The sequence below is a fragment of the Corvus moneduloides genome, chromosome 8, assembly GCF_009650955.1.
Source record: "Corvus moneduloides isolate bCorMon1 chromosome 8, bCorMon1.pri, whole genome shotgun sequence".
Classification (NCBI taxonomy): Eukaryota; Metazoa; Chordata; class Aves; order Passeriformes; family Corvidae; genus Corvus; species Corvus moneduloides.
Genome location: NC_045483.1, coordinates 25,107,364 through 25,123,931, shown reverse-complemented (window position 1 = coordinate 25,123,931; position 16,568 = coordinate 25,107,364). Strand labels below are relative to the sequence as shown.

The 16,568-nt window shown below is 38.3% G+C and overlaps 1 protein-coding gene across 3 annotated transcripts in view; it reads right to left on the bottom strand.

The window, feature by feature from the left end:
• RET (ret proto-oncogene) overlaps nucleotides 1-16,568 on the bottom strand; it is a 130,385-nt gene that overhangs the window by 3,731 nt on the left and 110,086 nt on the right. For all 3 annotated transcript variants that reach the window (XM_032116787.1, XM_032116788.1, XM_032116786.1), the window contains 8 exons: nucleotides 15,540-15,796; nucleotides 14,253-14,400; nucleotides 10,985-11,092; nucleotides 9,308-9,522; nucleotides 9,088-9,210; nucleotides 6,933-7,003; nucleotides 2,894-3,031; nucleotides 880-979 (listed from right to left, as the gene is read on the bottom strand). In XM_032116787.1, coding sequence (XP_031972678.1) covers nucleotides 880-979; nucleotides 2,894-3,031; nucleotides 6,933-7,003; nucleotides 9,088-9,210; nucleotides 9,308-9,522; nucleotides 10,985-11,092; nucleotides 14,253-14,400; nucleotides 15,540-15,796 — 1,160 coding nt within the window. The remainder of the gene's footprint in view (nucleotides 1-879; nucleotides 980-2,893; nucleotides 3,032-6,932; nucleotides 7,004-9,087; nucleotides 9,211-9,307; nucleotides 9,523-10,984; nucleotides 11,093-14,252; nucleotides 14,401-15,539; nucleotides 15,797-16,568) is intronic.

Sequence of the window (16,568 nt, the reverse complement as noted above, 5' to 3'; positions counted from 1 at the left end):
TTGGATTGGTTTTGTTTTAATTATGATGATAATTTCAGAAAGGCCTGCCAGCCCCTCTGTTACAAGTCTGTCCCTGGACATGCATACCTGTTGCATACAGATTCTCAGCTGCTGTAAGTCAGTGGCTGACACGTCAGAGTGATTTAATGTACAGCCCTAGACAGACCGTTCACTTTCCCATTTTTAATTGAGAATTTATTTTTACATTAACACTCTGAACACAATTGTTCCCATTTGTTGATTAGCCCAATGTAAATGCCACCACATTCTCAAATCCAATAATATCAGTTGCTGTTATTTCCTCTGTTTTTCATTGGTAACTTCCCCCTTCCCGTAATTAGTATATTAAAAAAAAAATTAAGATTTTATGTGCAAGTAGGTATGTCTACATTTTATAAATAATGCAGCTTGGGCTTATATCTTTAGACCTCAGCATCCATTCATTCAAAGCAACTCTATACAGGATTATAATAGTTTTACAGTAACTTGGAGTGGTGGAATCATACAGCTTTCAGACCCCTGATTGCATGAAGTACGACATTCTTCTAGTTCTGGCTCTCTAAGGTTATTTATTCAGGAGTGGAACTCAGGAGTAACTTTTCACAGTAATTTTTAAATTACTACTATTATTTAAAGAAAATAGACGGGTTAAGGATAATCCACCCACATTTTGGGCTGATGTCACCAAAGCCATTATAACAGGCAGTACTGATTTCAAAAAGCTGGATGCATGTGGAAGGAACTAGATACGTAAATACTTCAAGATTTGATGAAAAATAAGTTACTTTGCTTTAAAATAAAATTAAAAAGTAATGATTTCTCTACATTTGAACACAGATGACCACAAAAACTTTCAAAATCAAAGCTTTCCACACTTACCCTACTCTTCACCATCATTTTCTCCAGTTCCTTGCTGATCTCAGTAAATGTTGGTCTTTTATCAGGTTCTTGCTTCCAGCAGCGCAACATGAGGTTGTACCTAGGACCCGTCACAGGGTGAAAAAAACCCAAAACTGTTAGAAAAGAGTCATGCTTCTGCTCTAATGATTTCTAGCACTGAAGTTAACTGTGGCACAAAGGCCATCCACAAGTACATCAATCTCTGCTATGAGTTCTGTGAAATGTTCCCTGGAATTAACAACTGACACTCACAACAATGGGCTTTTATTTTAAAGAGTCTTCATGAGTTTAAATGATGATGCACTTGGCTGTCCTTGAAGGACTGTAGTCTTAGGTTTCTTTCTTTATTTTCACTTTCTTAAGAGACCACCTCAAGTGTAGGGCAGCATGCCAGACTTCTAATTACTTTGTTTGTATATGACACTGAAGAAATTTGTATATCAACCTGAAAAACTCTGTTGTTACACCAGAAAGTAGAATTTTGTTCTTCATTTGTTCAAACTCTTAAGTTTCCGTGAACTTTTCTTCGAAGTGAAGCCTAGCCTAAGACTATTTGCAGAAACTAATGTTCTTTTGAGTACTTCTATTACTGTTAGTTTGATTAAACCTATATTTATTCTGTCTTTAACTGCTTTCTATAGCATAGAGCGTGGAAAGGAAAGGGAACAGAATTAAAGTTTTATAAGTTGAGTGACTATCAGACAGACATTGGCAAGTTCTGGAAGTGTAACTCTCCAGCCTGTGCCATTCATGCTGTTTTTCTAGCTCAGGTGTTCTCAGGACTGAGTGATCTGCCCACACAAGTGCTCTAATAGTGGAAATAGTGGGCTATGAGAACTTACAGGAAGCTATTGAAAAGCACTGCATTTTATGCCTTCATCCATGATCTCTCTCTTACTTGACTGGGTATAGGAGAGAATGCAATTTAAGAAAAATGGTCCTTAAAGTGGGCTTTCACAGGCTGTCAAAAAAACTCCTGAGTAAAACAGAAAAACATCTGAAAAAAGTCAGAAAACCATGTTTTAGCTTCAATTAAAAAAATCCCAGAAACTCAGATGTGGTCAGCTTGCCATAATTATAAATGACATAACATGTTTGAGGAATGAGTATTCCCCACTGAGATGAAACAAAGAAAAAATTAGTATTATACATTTCTTAGACAATATTTGCCAATCATTCTTGTAAACTTCTACACTGCCCTAAATTTGGAAATACTTAATGTTTTGTTCTGTATGTTAAAGAAAAAGGTTTATTATTTATACTATTATTTATTTAAAGCTTTTTTCTCAGCCCAGATGTGGCCAAAGCATCCTTCCAACTGAAAATCAGTCAAAAGAGTGGCCACAGTGATTAAAGCCTGGGAACTTTCAAAAAACCACAACCACGATCAAATCTGCAGGCTGAACATAAAATCATGCCTCATCTCCAAATGCCATGGAAGATCACAGACAGAAGATATTTTACATTGACTGTGTTTTAATAAATCAGACAACACATTATGAACTGTCTCCAAAGCCATGGGCTTATCAAGTCACAGAAAATTTTCATCTTTTAGGGTGTAGATTTCTGGGCCAAGGTATCATTTTTCCTCTGGAATGCCGTGACAACAGACAATGACTGTGGATCGAATATCTGTCTCATTTGCAGAAAGTACTAAGACATTTTCTTGAATATTTCAGCTACCACTGTGTTTTATGGAATTTTCCTCCTTCGCCCACCCTCATAAGTTTTGAATGTGCAAACTCTTGTAATTGTTTGGCAAGCACGTTATTCAATACCCTACAAATGGTTTGGATATAGCTGTAGGCATTCTGTGGGCAACTTTTTCCCCTCTTTACTGTTCACTAATTTAATGACATTCTTTAAAGCACTACATATTTTGACTATATCTCTAAGATACACAGAATAGTATTTATGAGGTATTTATTTAAACCTTTTTTTCAAGTGTCTTTATTAATGTTTTATGAATCTAATCAGATCAAGAGTTACTTACATTTCTTCACTGCAGTTTTCTGGTCTCTCCATTCTATAGCCTGTTTTTAGGAGGTTAAAGAGTCTTTCAGGAGCAATACCTGGGTAGGGATTGCCTCCCAAAGTAACAATCTCCCATAGCAGAACTCCAAATGACCATCTGAAAAAAAAAAAAAAAAAGAGCTTTTATGTAGAGCAGTAGGTTTCAGGAGCTTAGTGTGGCATTTACACAACAGATCTCCTCCTAGTATTTTCAGAACCCAACAAAATTCAAGACACCTCAAAACCAGAGGGGCTGTACAGATGCAAGCAGGGCCATCCTTGTTCCCAAATACTGCTCATTGAAAAGGTTAGCAACCCAACAGTAGAGAAAACAGACAGCCCTTTTTTATCCATTGACAAAAGTTAACTATATCCTGGGAAGGTCCATCTTCTCTAGACAGCAGAAAGAGAAAGTCCTTCCTCTGGTGGCCCAGCCCAAAGGCTTGTTCCTCTTCTGCACGGTGCTCCTGCAGCAGTCTAACCTCCCTAATTAGCCCTTGTATTCAGAAATAACTCTCTAAATTAGATTTACACAATTACCACAAGACTTGTTCACTGTCTCGACCGTGAGGCAACACAATGTGTTTATTTTAATCATAAAGTAACACCTTTGATATCAGCTGGTCTGTTGGGCCATTTCAGTGATTCAGGACTTAATTTTCTTCTTAAGAGTTCATGAAAGAAGAGGAAAGAATTTCCTCTGGAAATACCAAATGCCTAAAAATGAAGTTAGACATAGAACAGAAGAAACCATTTTCTGAACTGAACAGAAGAAATAGTGAATTTTTAAACCTACTTTACTGCTGAGCTCTAACAAAAAGATCTTGCGCAATGGGTTAGAAATATTTAGAAAAATTAGTCCATTTCTGGAGAGCAAGCCAGGAGAAAAGAGGCAAAAATGTTTTTCTTTTCTTCGTGAAAGGCTTTTCGAGACACAAAGAAGCTACAAATCGCTCTGAATCTGCTCAACTGACAACTGACAAAATCTGGATGTTCGAAAGGAAGGAAGCCAGCCAACACTGGGGCTGCTCAATGGGATGCATCTGGAAGCAAAATTGCATACAATTTATGAAAAATGCTAGCTTTGGGCAATTTCTCTGTAAACCCCATTTTTAAGAAAATTTTAGGATGTGTTAGACACCTACTGCCAAAACAAACAGCCGTGTCTAATTCCCTATGAAAATTCCATCTCAAAATGTTAGCCAAATACCTCACCTCCTGTCTGACTCCATTCCACCTGTGCTTCTCACATTTTAAAGAACAATGTTAACCCCAAAAAATACGGCAATAAAACTTCCAAAATGGTCAGAAAAGTCAAAGTGACTCTCACACAGTCCCAAGTGGTATGCTGCCATTCTTCTCCCTAATGCCTAATTCACTGAATTAATTTTTAATCACTCTGCACATTCTTGAAAGCTTATGAATATTTATAGCATTTTCATATACTTTATTAATATTTCTCCTCATACCCTTTTTGAAGCCAATTATGCTCTGCCATCAGGTTATAATTCTGTCCATGATTAATTCAAATAAACTTTGGAGCATGGCAGGTTTTATTTTTAAAATCCACTTCTGCTCAAGAGGAATTTTACAGAATATGGAAGGAGATCAGATGAACAATTTCTTAATGGAAGTTGTTTAGTAAGTGAACGTATTAGAACAGAATGCTGTAGAGTGCTGCAGTACTTCCAGATTGTTATACAAATTAAGTACTATGGGAGGAGAAATGAAAAATTTCCCACTGTGTTATGTTTAATGCCGAATAAAAATATGATCACAAAAAGCCAGGAAAGAAAAGTATGTGAAGAGGAAGATAGTAGGTTAGCTTTCCACTGGTGTCATCGACCTCTGAAGCAAAAATGGGGTTTTTGTAAATGCTGGCAAGTGGTACTGCTATTAAGCTCTGCTAACCACTAACTATACAGAACAGCTTGAGAAGGAAGAGGGTGGAAAACAGAAACACAGAACATCAGAAAAAAGAGCATATTGGAATGGTTGCTGAGTAATGTGTTCACCTAAAATACAACTGCATCACCACAAACAACAAAGAATATCCATAAAATAATATTTTCAGAGTGCAATTATCTAAAAATATCAATCAATGCTGCAAAAGAAGTACTTCATTGATCAGTCTGCTGCTGCTGAAATGTCATCGTGGAACCTGGTGCTGGAGAGGATTTGCTCTGCAACTCTGTGTGTGTGTGTGCATGTCTCAGTTCTGCTCTGCAGGAACCTGGCTAAACTAGGAGCTGCTACACAGCATCTTAGATGATTTCCCATACAATGACACAGCAAAGGTGACCCAGCAGTGAGTCAAAGGCACCGTGTAAACACAGCAGACACCTGGACCCTTTCTGGCACTGCATGGAGCACATGTGCACAGCACAGTGCCGGGCTCCTGAGGCATCTCCAGGAAAGCTGCTCAATCAGCACAGCTCGACATGGAGATCCTAAGGCAGCCCTGGGGAGCAGGGAAGCTACATAGCCCCAGCACACTGTGTTGCCCAGGGCTTTGAGCTTGCTTGTTTGATGCCAGCTGGGCAATCTCTGCATGGTGTTGGATGCCATGGAGAAGAAACAGGCTCCTGGGCTTACTTAATAGCAGTCCATCAGGAAAACGAAACGGGAGGAATGCTATTGGATCCAGATGATCAATCAGCAATCAAAGAAGAGGCAGTTACATGACAACACAACCTGTTCTGACCCCAAACCATAGTGACAAAACTGTTTTGAAAATGAAGAAGTTAAAAATATGCTAAGAAGTTTTTAAAGGAATTTAAATGATTCTCTGGGAAAAGTAACTTTAGAGAAGCAAGTCAGCACAACGGGTGCTCTGAGGAGGATAAAAAGGGACCCAGAAAAACCTGTAAGCTGACCTAAGTAAAAGTGACATTCTCTCAAGAATTATACCTATTTTTTTCTTTTCTTACTCCAGTGGAAAATATTTTGGAAATTAATTTTGTAAGGAATTTCCAAGCCATGCAAAATATTTTATTTCACTAGAACTGCTCTGACCTGTAGAGTAAAAAGCGAAGGGTAATAATTTTAGAAGTACAAATCTAAAGGTGCGTATTTCGACATACTGCTATTATCAAAGTGTTTTTCCTCTTGAAGTGCCATGCCACCCAAATCGGCATTTTACTCCATTTGAGTGCAACAAAAACATTACTTTAGTCAGATGCTCTCTTTCAAGGCAAACTTAGAAGGTATCAAGATGCTACCTATTAGAAAATCAGGCCTAAGTACTGTGGCTTTTACAGTCCTTTGGAGGTTTTTCTCCTAAATAAATAATCCTTAGTTTTAGTGTCTGCCTGGTGACTAGTCACAAGCATCGTTCACCCTAGAGAGAAAGAAATGAAAGTATCTGATCCTGAATTAAAAATGTGTCTACAAACTCTCCTCTGCCTGGCTCCATGCTTATCAGACATGGGAACAGCTTAGCTGTGGTTGCTTTGCCTCCTCTTCATCACATGTGGAGGTTACAGCATATCCATCTTCAGGGTCTCTGTTTCCCTAATCATGAAAATGAGCTTGTATCTTGGCACTGAAACTGGATTGAGCTGACTGGCATTAAATTTAACTGGAGTTCTGTCATTGATTTCAATAGGAGAGAGGTGAGGCATAAAATTCCCCTTCCTTTCTTTCACTGCATCCCTCACCCATCACCCAGTATTACAGGCAAGTGATGAACAGCACTGAGAAGTTCAGGTATCACCATTATCTGTAGCAACCTCTACTAACTTGTGCCTATATATTCAAAGTCAATCATGTCAAATGAACAGATCCAACCCTTGCTGATTTCAACAGGAATTACAAATACCTCTGATAATCTTTTATTCAGATTTAATTCAACAGCAAAATTCTTAGGTATCACTGCCAGTTGATGGTGCCACCCAAGACTTCCTTCATGTTTCTTTCCAAGAGTAACAGCTTTGACTCCTACATACCTTGCTGTGCTTCCTCCCCCAGCTCCGTAAACAAGCACACAAACCAGAAAGTATTCAAGAATTTACACTTACACATCACTTTGTGTGGTGTAGATATGGTCAAATAGGGACTCTATGGCCATCCATTTCACAGGGATTCGACCCTAGAAGGTAAAAAAGCAGTAATGGTCAGAAAATTAAATTTCCAAGTGAGAAAACAAGGTATTTATCTTCAAAATGATAAAACACAGTCTATCCATACTACAGCATTTGCCAATGGGCTTAATGATTTGGCATTTCATAAGAAAAACAGTGAGGAGAATAACTGTAAGAGTTTTTAAAATCACTCATTCATGTCTTTTCACACACTTCAGCAATCTAATTATGTTCAATAAGCGGCGGTCACCAGTTTAAGTTAATTCAACTCTTAACAAAGAACTTTGAAAATGTGCAAATGCAAAAATTATGAGGAATGATGGTTAAAGAGGAAGAGCTATTTCATTTTTACCAGGGATGATGCATAAATGGAAGCACCTGGATGTTACAGTTACCTCTGGTTTCAGAACTGAACCTGGACAGGGATATTTGGTTACTAGTTTCTAAATGGAATCTGTAAGTTGCTCTTTTCACTGGAAGGAATTCCCTGAGAAAATCTGAGAAAACCACCCCAAATATTAATGAAAATCTAGATTTGCAAAATTTCCAAGATATTTCATAACCTTCACAATATGACTAGCATTCATATGCCTTACTTCTCATTCTCATTAAATTCATATATATCTATGCAAAAACTATTTCAGTTGGATTTGAAACTTGTTCTTCCTACTCAAATTCCTCTTTTCCCTGCTTCCCCATGCAAGCAGACAGATGCTTGTTAGGCTCTGAATAATACTACAGTGACAAGCGTCTCAGAAGTAAAGAGCAAATATCTGCTCAGTACATCATGCCCCACCAAATGAAACTAAACTGCCGAACTGCCTCTATGTAAATGCATTACTCTTAAAATATGGAGCAGCTGGTATAAATCAATGTAAAAACACATCCATCAGAAGATAGCCAAATGAACATGGCAATGCCCTTTTAGGTAAGATCATGTCTTCTAGAAGTTTTTTTTTTCTTATTTTGACTTATGAAACATTCACACAAAATGGCCTTTAAAAACAGGGAAAGCTAAACTAAAAATTCACAGTATTTATGGAAATCTTCTCATAAAATTTTAAGATTTTCACACGCAAAAAAATTCTTGAGAGTTGGCAACTCTTTCATATTAAGCCATAGAGGGAACTGAACCACCACTGCTCGTTTGACAAAGTCAGTGGGAAGCTGTGGTCATGAACATCACAGTCTAGCCCAGGAGTGACTTGTGGAAGTTCTGCTGGTGTCAGCGACAGGTGGATGCGAACAGGCAGAAAGGATTTACCTTGCTGTATTTGACAAGAGCTGTCAAAAGAATAAATAACCAGCAAGCCTTACCCTCCTAGTCTCGAAGTTATAATGCTCAAGCATTTCTCTTTTCTTTACTGTAGGAAAGCAGTAACATAATAACTGGCCTTTGCATCAAATTTACTCTCACAGTCCTGCAGGTGAAACATTACCCTGTGCTGTCTCCTGCCATGAGCACTGTGAGAAGACAGGACTGTCCAGGCACCCAACAATAATTTACTGTTGCAGGAGAAAGACAACTGCTTTAAATAACCTCCAGCAGATATCACGAGCTCCTCAACTACCCTGACCTGTAATGTACCACTTTAATTTAGCATCTTTCATACATTTAGAAGTATTTACAAGAGGGCTTTGCTTCAGGTCTTCTGCATATAAGAGATCATTCCTGAAATTAGGAACTTGATATAAATTGTCTATACCTTTTTCAACTCCTTGGTACTTTTAGTTCATATTTTTAATTATAAATAGAAAGAGAGAAAGAAAAAAGATGGGGTTTTTTGTTTGTGTTTTCATGTAGTTTGATGAAGAACTGGATAAATAAGGAGTGGAATGAGAGGACTGAATAAACAAAGAGTGGAAGAGGTAATAGTTACTTAAAGACAATCTATATTTTACATATATATATGGATTGCTATCCCACTGATTAATCTCATAATTTTGCTTCATTGTCATTTTTATTTCCTCAAAATATTTAAGTAAATAAAAATAGCAATTATCCTTTTCATCCATGCTCAAGTCCCACAGTATAAATTCATTTTCTTGATTAGGCAATAATTTCAACTACTGCTTTTAATGTGCACTGTACCTTGCTCCTCTTTACATACGAATCTTCCTCATATACATCACGTGAGAGGCCAAAATCAGAAATCTTCATTTTGCGCCCTTCTGCCACCAACACATTCCTGGCTGCTAAATCCCGATGCACAAGCTTTTGGAAGGAAACAACAGGAGTGTTTATGCTTCTTGTGGAGGAACCAGCTGCTCCACATCTACCACATGCTGAGATCACCACTGCCCTGCCCTACCTTCATCTCTGCAAGGTACTGCATCCCTCGGGATATCTGCCATGCAAACGATATCAGGTCTCCCATTGTTAAGGCTCTCTCATCAGGGTTATCCAAGTAACTGGAATTTCTGTTGCCATCACTGCCCACATAGCTCGGGCCTACTTTTCGACTTTCCCTGAGGAAACTGCGCAAGGAGCCGTATTTGGCGTATTCCACAATTAAATACAGTGGGCCTGAAATAAACACACAGGTCAGTAAACAATTAATAGATAACCATTTTAGAGGGGCTTTTTAAACAAGTCTCTCTTCTAATCAGCACATTGTTTTCAACAGTTGGAGGCTCCAAACACCTCTGCCCTTTATGTAAAAAGCACTGAGTCAGCCATGAAATAAGAACATTTTTAGCTTAGATCCTCTATGCGAAGAGAATGCATTTCAAGTTAAATCAAAGCACAATGCTGCCTCTTGCCTATATTCCCTCATCTAGATAATCTGAGACCAAAAAACCAGATGACCTTCACACAAATAGGATCTGTGAAACAGCCTAACTTAGAGAAACTTTAAAATAAAAATAATCTTCTTGAGCTTGTGATACTGAGCTCAAATCATCTGCTAATTCCAGCACTGTGTTTAAGGTGCCTTTTGAGAGCACTTAGAAACATTCTGGCATTACAAACCATTAATTTCTCCTCCCCATTAACCACATGAATAATACCTTCTCAGTGCTGTCATGCTAAATACATTTGTCTGCTGTATCAAAGCCCTCCTACCTCATACGCTAATGAATTAACTTGATATTTATTAAAAGCCTGTGACTCAGAAACATTTCACTTCCTTTGGGATGAAAAAACACATTGCACTGAAAAGAAAAAAAAAAATAACCCGCCCCACTGGTTCATTACCTTACTAAGACTCAGAGATGACTCACTCCTGAATTATATTCTGTCTACAACTAAAAGTGACAATTGCAACAGAACTGGGTGGGCAAAGAAGGCAGGCCTTTGCCCGAGGTTGCAGAATCCATACTGTGATTTTAGGCTGCACAACTGCAGATGCAAAAGGAAGATAATGTTGCCATGCCACTTTATTTAAAATGAGCAATTCCTGTGCACAACAAAATTTGCTTCACTGGGAATTTATAATACATGTGTCTGCAGATTTTTCCCCTTGAAATATACCTGTTGATGATTGTGGCTTTTAGAAATCATTTCATAACAACAGGGAGACAACAGTTTCATAAGAGTGGAGGAAAACTGCGTATCAACCTAACTATCCAGCTATATTTATCTGTATATGCGTGTAGTTACCTTTTTGCATTGTTTTAGCATAAATAATAACGAAAACTAAATTAAATTTGAAATACACCTCATATTTGAAAACACTTACTGATTCTTAACATAATATACAAATATATATTGATTGGAAGGGAATTTGTAGGAGACTTGTTAATTTAAAATAGCTTCAGAATCAAAATGTGCATTGAAGAAAACCACAGGAAGAATGCTTAGTTACACTGAATTAGTATTTCCCCTTCCTTTCAAATACCTTTTTTTTTAGATATCCCTCTTTTTTCAGCCAACAGCAAATTCAAAAGGTGCTCAGCAATTATTAAGCAGTTGTTGAAATCCATCAACTAACTGAATTTTATTTCCTTTCTTGATGGTTTTATCTTAATAATGAGCTTTTAATATTTACCATCTTGACTGCAGGCTCCATAAAGTTTGATGACATGAGGATGGTTGACTTGTTTCAAAAGGTTGAACTCTGACAGGAGATCTCGCAGCTCACTCTGGGAAGCATTTTCTGCAGAAAGTGACCAAACACAATTTTGGTTAGCAAAGCATCCCTCAAGAGTTCTCTGTGTACCGTCTGAAGTATGACATCTACCATCTCTCCTGGCGTTAACAAGAGGCTGGAAAACTCCATACTTCCCCACAGGAGAGAAATTTTCCCATCTCCAGTGTCCTGCAGTCATTCACATCAGAACCAAGTGAACGTGACTGCTGCTGCTCTGGCTTGGTAGCAGCCTGCTCCAAGCATTGCTCTGCCCTGATACAAATGACTACAGAACAAGGACGTCAGGCAAGAATCAGGACCAGAGTCTGTAATGTCTTAAAGATGCCATGAAATTATTACAGGCCTTTTCTATTGTTCTAAAGCAACTTCCTAAGGTGAATCAGTGCAATAAGAGCTTCAGAAGCATATGAAAGCCAAGATGTCACGTTGATCAAACAAAAAAAGACTCACTCCTTGTCCTGAATACATTTTCCAACAGAGTAAAAATCCACTAATCTGCTGGTCTACTCTTGTAGCATTCATCCATATTTAGAGTTCAGAAGCTAAATGTACAGTTCAGACTGATTTTTACTGGAGGACATGTATGCAGACTTCACTGATGCCAGTGAGAATCATGTGGCAACATATGGCCCCTAGAGGCTTTCTTAGCCTTTCAAGTGTTTTGTCTTTTTGCAGAATACTTCAGACTGACAAGCTTCCTCTTTGAGTGCACTGGGCCTTGAAGGAGATCCCTAGTCATAAAGACACCACAGGTCAGAGATAACCCTTCTTCTTCCTCATCCTTAATCTGACACAGAACTGGCCTGGACAGCTCTTCCAGTGTAATTACTGGGCATTGACAAGGATGTGTTCATCCTGACTTAAGGATAATAAAAACAAGTTTGCCTTCTACTCTTTGGTACTATACTGTATGGTTTTTTCATAAAGGCTGTGAGCACCAAAGGATTTATTTGCCTATTCACGTGAGACCAGTTTGCCCTGGTTAAGAAAATTGTTATTCTGTTCTACTGTATGTTTGTATCTGCCTGATATTATCTTGTACTCTGAATCTCCACTCAGAGTAGAGACTCTTCTACCCCAGGGAGCACAGTATCAGTTGGTCCCTCACAACTGATAAAGACTACAAAAACCACGTATTTATGTAAAACAAAAATTAAGAATGTCAACTTAATGCCTGTAAGAAAAGTCCTATTTTTGTAGTTCTAGAGCTGTATGATGTGAACAAACAGAACAGAACAAAATTCCCCATATACCATGCCTGTTTGTCTGCTGAAAAAACTAACTTTAAATTGAGACATTTAACTCTAAAGCTTTATGCCCCTTGTTTTAACAAATTGTGAATAATTTGTATTTATATATTGGTTGGTGTTTTCCCCTTTAATTTTATTGTAATGAGAGCATTCATATCAGGCAGGAGGTCAAATTTAATTCATATGAGAAAAGGGGCAATAATGGCCTGAAAAAAATTGTCCATCTGTTCCTTTAAACCTCCATCCATAGCTCCAAGACTGTTTTGGCTCAGCTAATTGCTCCCTGTTCCCTCCCCAGTACATAATGCCAAGTTGTCACAGTAGGGAGAGTCCTGCCCTGGTCTGTTCTCATCCAAATTGTGCCCATCCACCCAGCTCAGGCAGGAAATACCTTTTAGGTAAGAAGAGGCTTCCCCATTAACTGGTGTACCTACCACTGCCTTTTAGAGATCAGTCAGTGTATAACAGTCATGAACACTTGAACAAATGACCTGCTTTGCATCTGTTACAGGGAAAGAATGGGTAGTGTTGGCCTGATCCAAAATAACTGTCCTTTGTACTTCCTGGCAGCACTGCAAAGGCCACTCAAAGCTAATGCACTGCTCCTTATGCTTCAGCTGTCATGTGTGAGCTGTGAAGTTAAGCCAGTAATAGTACATAAATATTTGCAGAATGACAAATGTTTTCCACAGTCAAGTTGGAAAATGGAATTTCAGGTGACTATCTTCAATTTAATTTACATTACAGAGGGATTCATTAGAGCCTGAAGTATTACTGCAAATGTCAGATCAATTTATTAAAATAAGGAGCTTAAGATAAAGGTTCACTCCTTCACATTGTCAATTCTGTCAATTCTTTCCTTCATAATAGCTAGGGACAACTGAATGTCAAACCATCTGCAAGTAAAAGCAACGTTTTTACTACTATGTCTTGGAATCTGAACTCAGTCACACATCGATGAAAATGTGCTAGAAAAAGCAGTGTCACTGAGTGCACAAAAAAACATGAGATGAAATGGTGACTATTGTCTTGACAACGATACAATACAGGTCACTACTTGAGTATTACAAGTAATCGTTAATTAATCTCCACTTCTGAAAAATCTAAGTTCCTAGACGTCCTCCATACGACCTATTGTGCACTGAAACTCTTGCAATGAAGGCATGCACTGCATAATGCATTTATTTCTTAGGTAAAGTGGTGGGATATGCAGCATCTTCCCTGTCAAGGAGCAGCAGATATGCTTTGAATATAACAGAAATGGTAATAAGAAGTATAACATTTTCCTGTAATGACATGCTTTTACCGATAAGTGGCTGTGACTGGTTCAGTGCAAGGTCTCATACTGTCATCTTAACATTATCTAGGCACACTTTGCTTCCCCCAGGCTTACAGTCTTAGGGAAAACTGAAGATAGCAGCAGACAGCACTGGGTTACTCAAGCCATTCTGACAGAGCTCCTAGTGATTGAAAAGCAGATCAGAAAGTATAAAACTAGACAGACTTCTCAATCAGAAGAGTAACTTAATAGGTCTGCTCTGTCTCTTTGAATGACTATAACACGATTTATTTAAAAAGCTTTGTCCAAGGAAACTGGATAGAGGAAAAAAATCAGAAAGCTTTAACAAACCCTTGCAGTATTTCCATCAATGCCAAACAAAATTAAATACATTTGCTGTGTTAAGACAGAGACTCCTTGCACATCGTGATTTAGAATTACTTACTTGGATCAATGTGATGCTAGCTGCTAAAGTCACAGATCTGCAGATTGTGACTGTCAGAATATATTAGAATGTTGGAAGAAATAGAGGCTGTGACACTGGTGGCTTTTTAGCTGACCATTTTTTTTCACACTAGCCCCTCTTAAAATCCATTCAGAGGTTACCACAAATAGTTTGCCCAGATGGGAAAGGTACCTTTTAACATTTTCACTGCCACAGTGGTATAGCCAGCCCTTCCCTTGAGTCGGAACGCTGTTGCCTTGACGACCTTTCCGAATTCTCCTTCGCCGAGAGTCTTGCCCAGCACTAGGTTCTTCCGAGGGAATTCCCACTTTGGATCTTCCTGCAGGGGAGAAAAGAAACCCTGTAAGATGAAGCAAGGAAAGGAGTGGCTATTCCTCATATAGGTGCACCGCAGTGTGCAATGTTTGGTTGCTCTTTCTATCGCTATCAGTGCGTTCTTACAAAAGCTTCTGGATATTGAGGTATTTTGCAAATGTGTTTTCCCTCACCTGAAAACACCTCCTTCAAAACAGGCTGTACATGTAGTGTAGGGATAATGGATTATACAGGTCTGGGAAACTGGGTACAAATGAAAAATGAAGCGATACAGGATAAATGCTTGCTTTCAGAATAACTACAAATATGTGATTTCCATGGAGAAATAAATCAGTTTTACTCAGAGAAAAAGGCTTTCCTTTAAGAATTCATCAGCTATAACAATCATCCTCTTATAAAATTTGTGCTAATAAGCCTTAAGGTTGCAAAATGATAACAGATATACAAACCAGACAAGAAACTAAAGCAAACAGAGCACAAGCTCTGTGAAGACCTCATTATCTAACATTCAAATAGATTTGATGTTATATGTCATATAAAGTGGCAGTGTTTCTCTACCATGTTGGTTCATGAAAATGCCCCATCAGGCAGGAAACCTGGGTAGTGTGTGATTCAAAGCAGGAAAAAATAGAGTAAAGTTATGACAGCATGACTGGGCAAAAGTCCTTAAATGTGGGTAAAACTCCCACACCAACTGAGATCTGTGTATCAGAAATCAGGAAGACATCTCAGCAGGGGTGTTTTTGTTATGTTTTAAATTTAGCCTTGTTGTAGTACTTTGGCCCATCATAGAGAGTACAAACCTGCTTATCATTAGTACTTAACTGGACAATGTTAAAAGTAAAACCACAGTAATGTCAAATATAGTTATATTAGTAAAAATCACGGGCTTAAATTAGACCTAAAATGTTACAATATATTAAAGCATAACAAAAAAGGAAGAACGTACTGGCCTTATAGAGCAAATTAAAATGTTTATCCAATTACTCATGAAGTATCTTCAGTGCACGTGATTTCCAATGCTGTTATTTGAAGGTAATGGGTGTTTCCATGCCATGAATGGACTGCATTTCTGTAACATCGTCTGCATGCATAAACAAGGCTGACATCAAAACAGAGTGCGCAAAATGACATCAGGCTTACTGGTATCTTAAAGGTGTCTACCGACACCTGGTTCTCCATGGAATCCAGGGAAGGCCGGCGGACATTACTGGAAGAATAGCTGATGGGGTAGGACTGCGCCGGGCGCCGGAACGTCATCTCCGCAGAGGCGATGGGCGGCTTGGGGGAATTCTTGTGGTACCGGTGGATGAAATAGTAAGAAACCAGCACAGAGATGACGAAGCACAGTGCCACTGCCCCTGTGATCACGGCCTTGCACACAGCATCACACAGTTGCTCTGTGGACAAAGAAGAGCTCCTTAGAACTTTCCTTATGGTCTCTCACTTCTGATTTGGCAGGGCATATAGCCTGCACAGGTGTGACAGAAAAACAACTCAAAGTAATTAAAAAACCTAGAGAAAAACTTAATAGCTATTATTCAGTGTAATCTGAGAAGTTGCAAATATGTCCACTGCACCTACCACTCCTTTTTATTTTGGGTACCAGCAAGTAACTGTTTGCCTAAGTGCCTGTGTAAAGGCAAGGACAGAGAGCTTGAGCCCATGCTCCTCATCTTTACAGACACTGGCTACTTCTGACTCTCCTGTTTAGGCCCCAGCCTAAGGTTTTACTTCAGAAACTAAGTTGCTTTAAGTTTGTGTGCCCCTAGACAACATCCCTAGGGGGTTCACCTCCCAAAAAATTGTGAGATCCAAAATAATGTCCTTTTCACTGTTGTATCTAAGGTCAGGATTATATGATTTCAGATACATAATAAATTGTCTACATCTGCACACTGCACTTCAGAAATAAGTGAAACCACCACCTTTCTAGAATGAAAAAATAAGATAAATAAAAAGAAAAAAGAAGCTTTATGCTTCCCTTCTTTCTTATGCCTACTAAAAATTTACTCTCTATATATATTCTAAACAATTCAGTTTTAAAGATGCAAACTATTTCATGCCATGTTTATTATTAGTCACAATAAAAACAATTTAAAATATCCGTTATTTGTTTCAAACAACTGCACAAAGCTTTTCTATTTAAACAAAGGTCAATGAAAAAAAGAA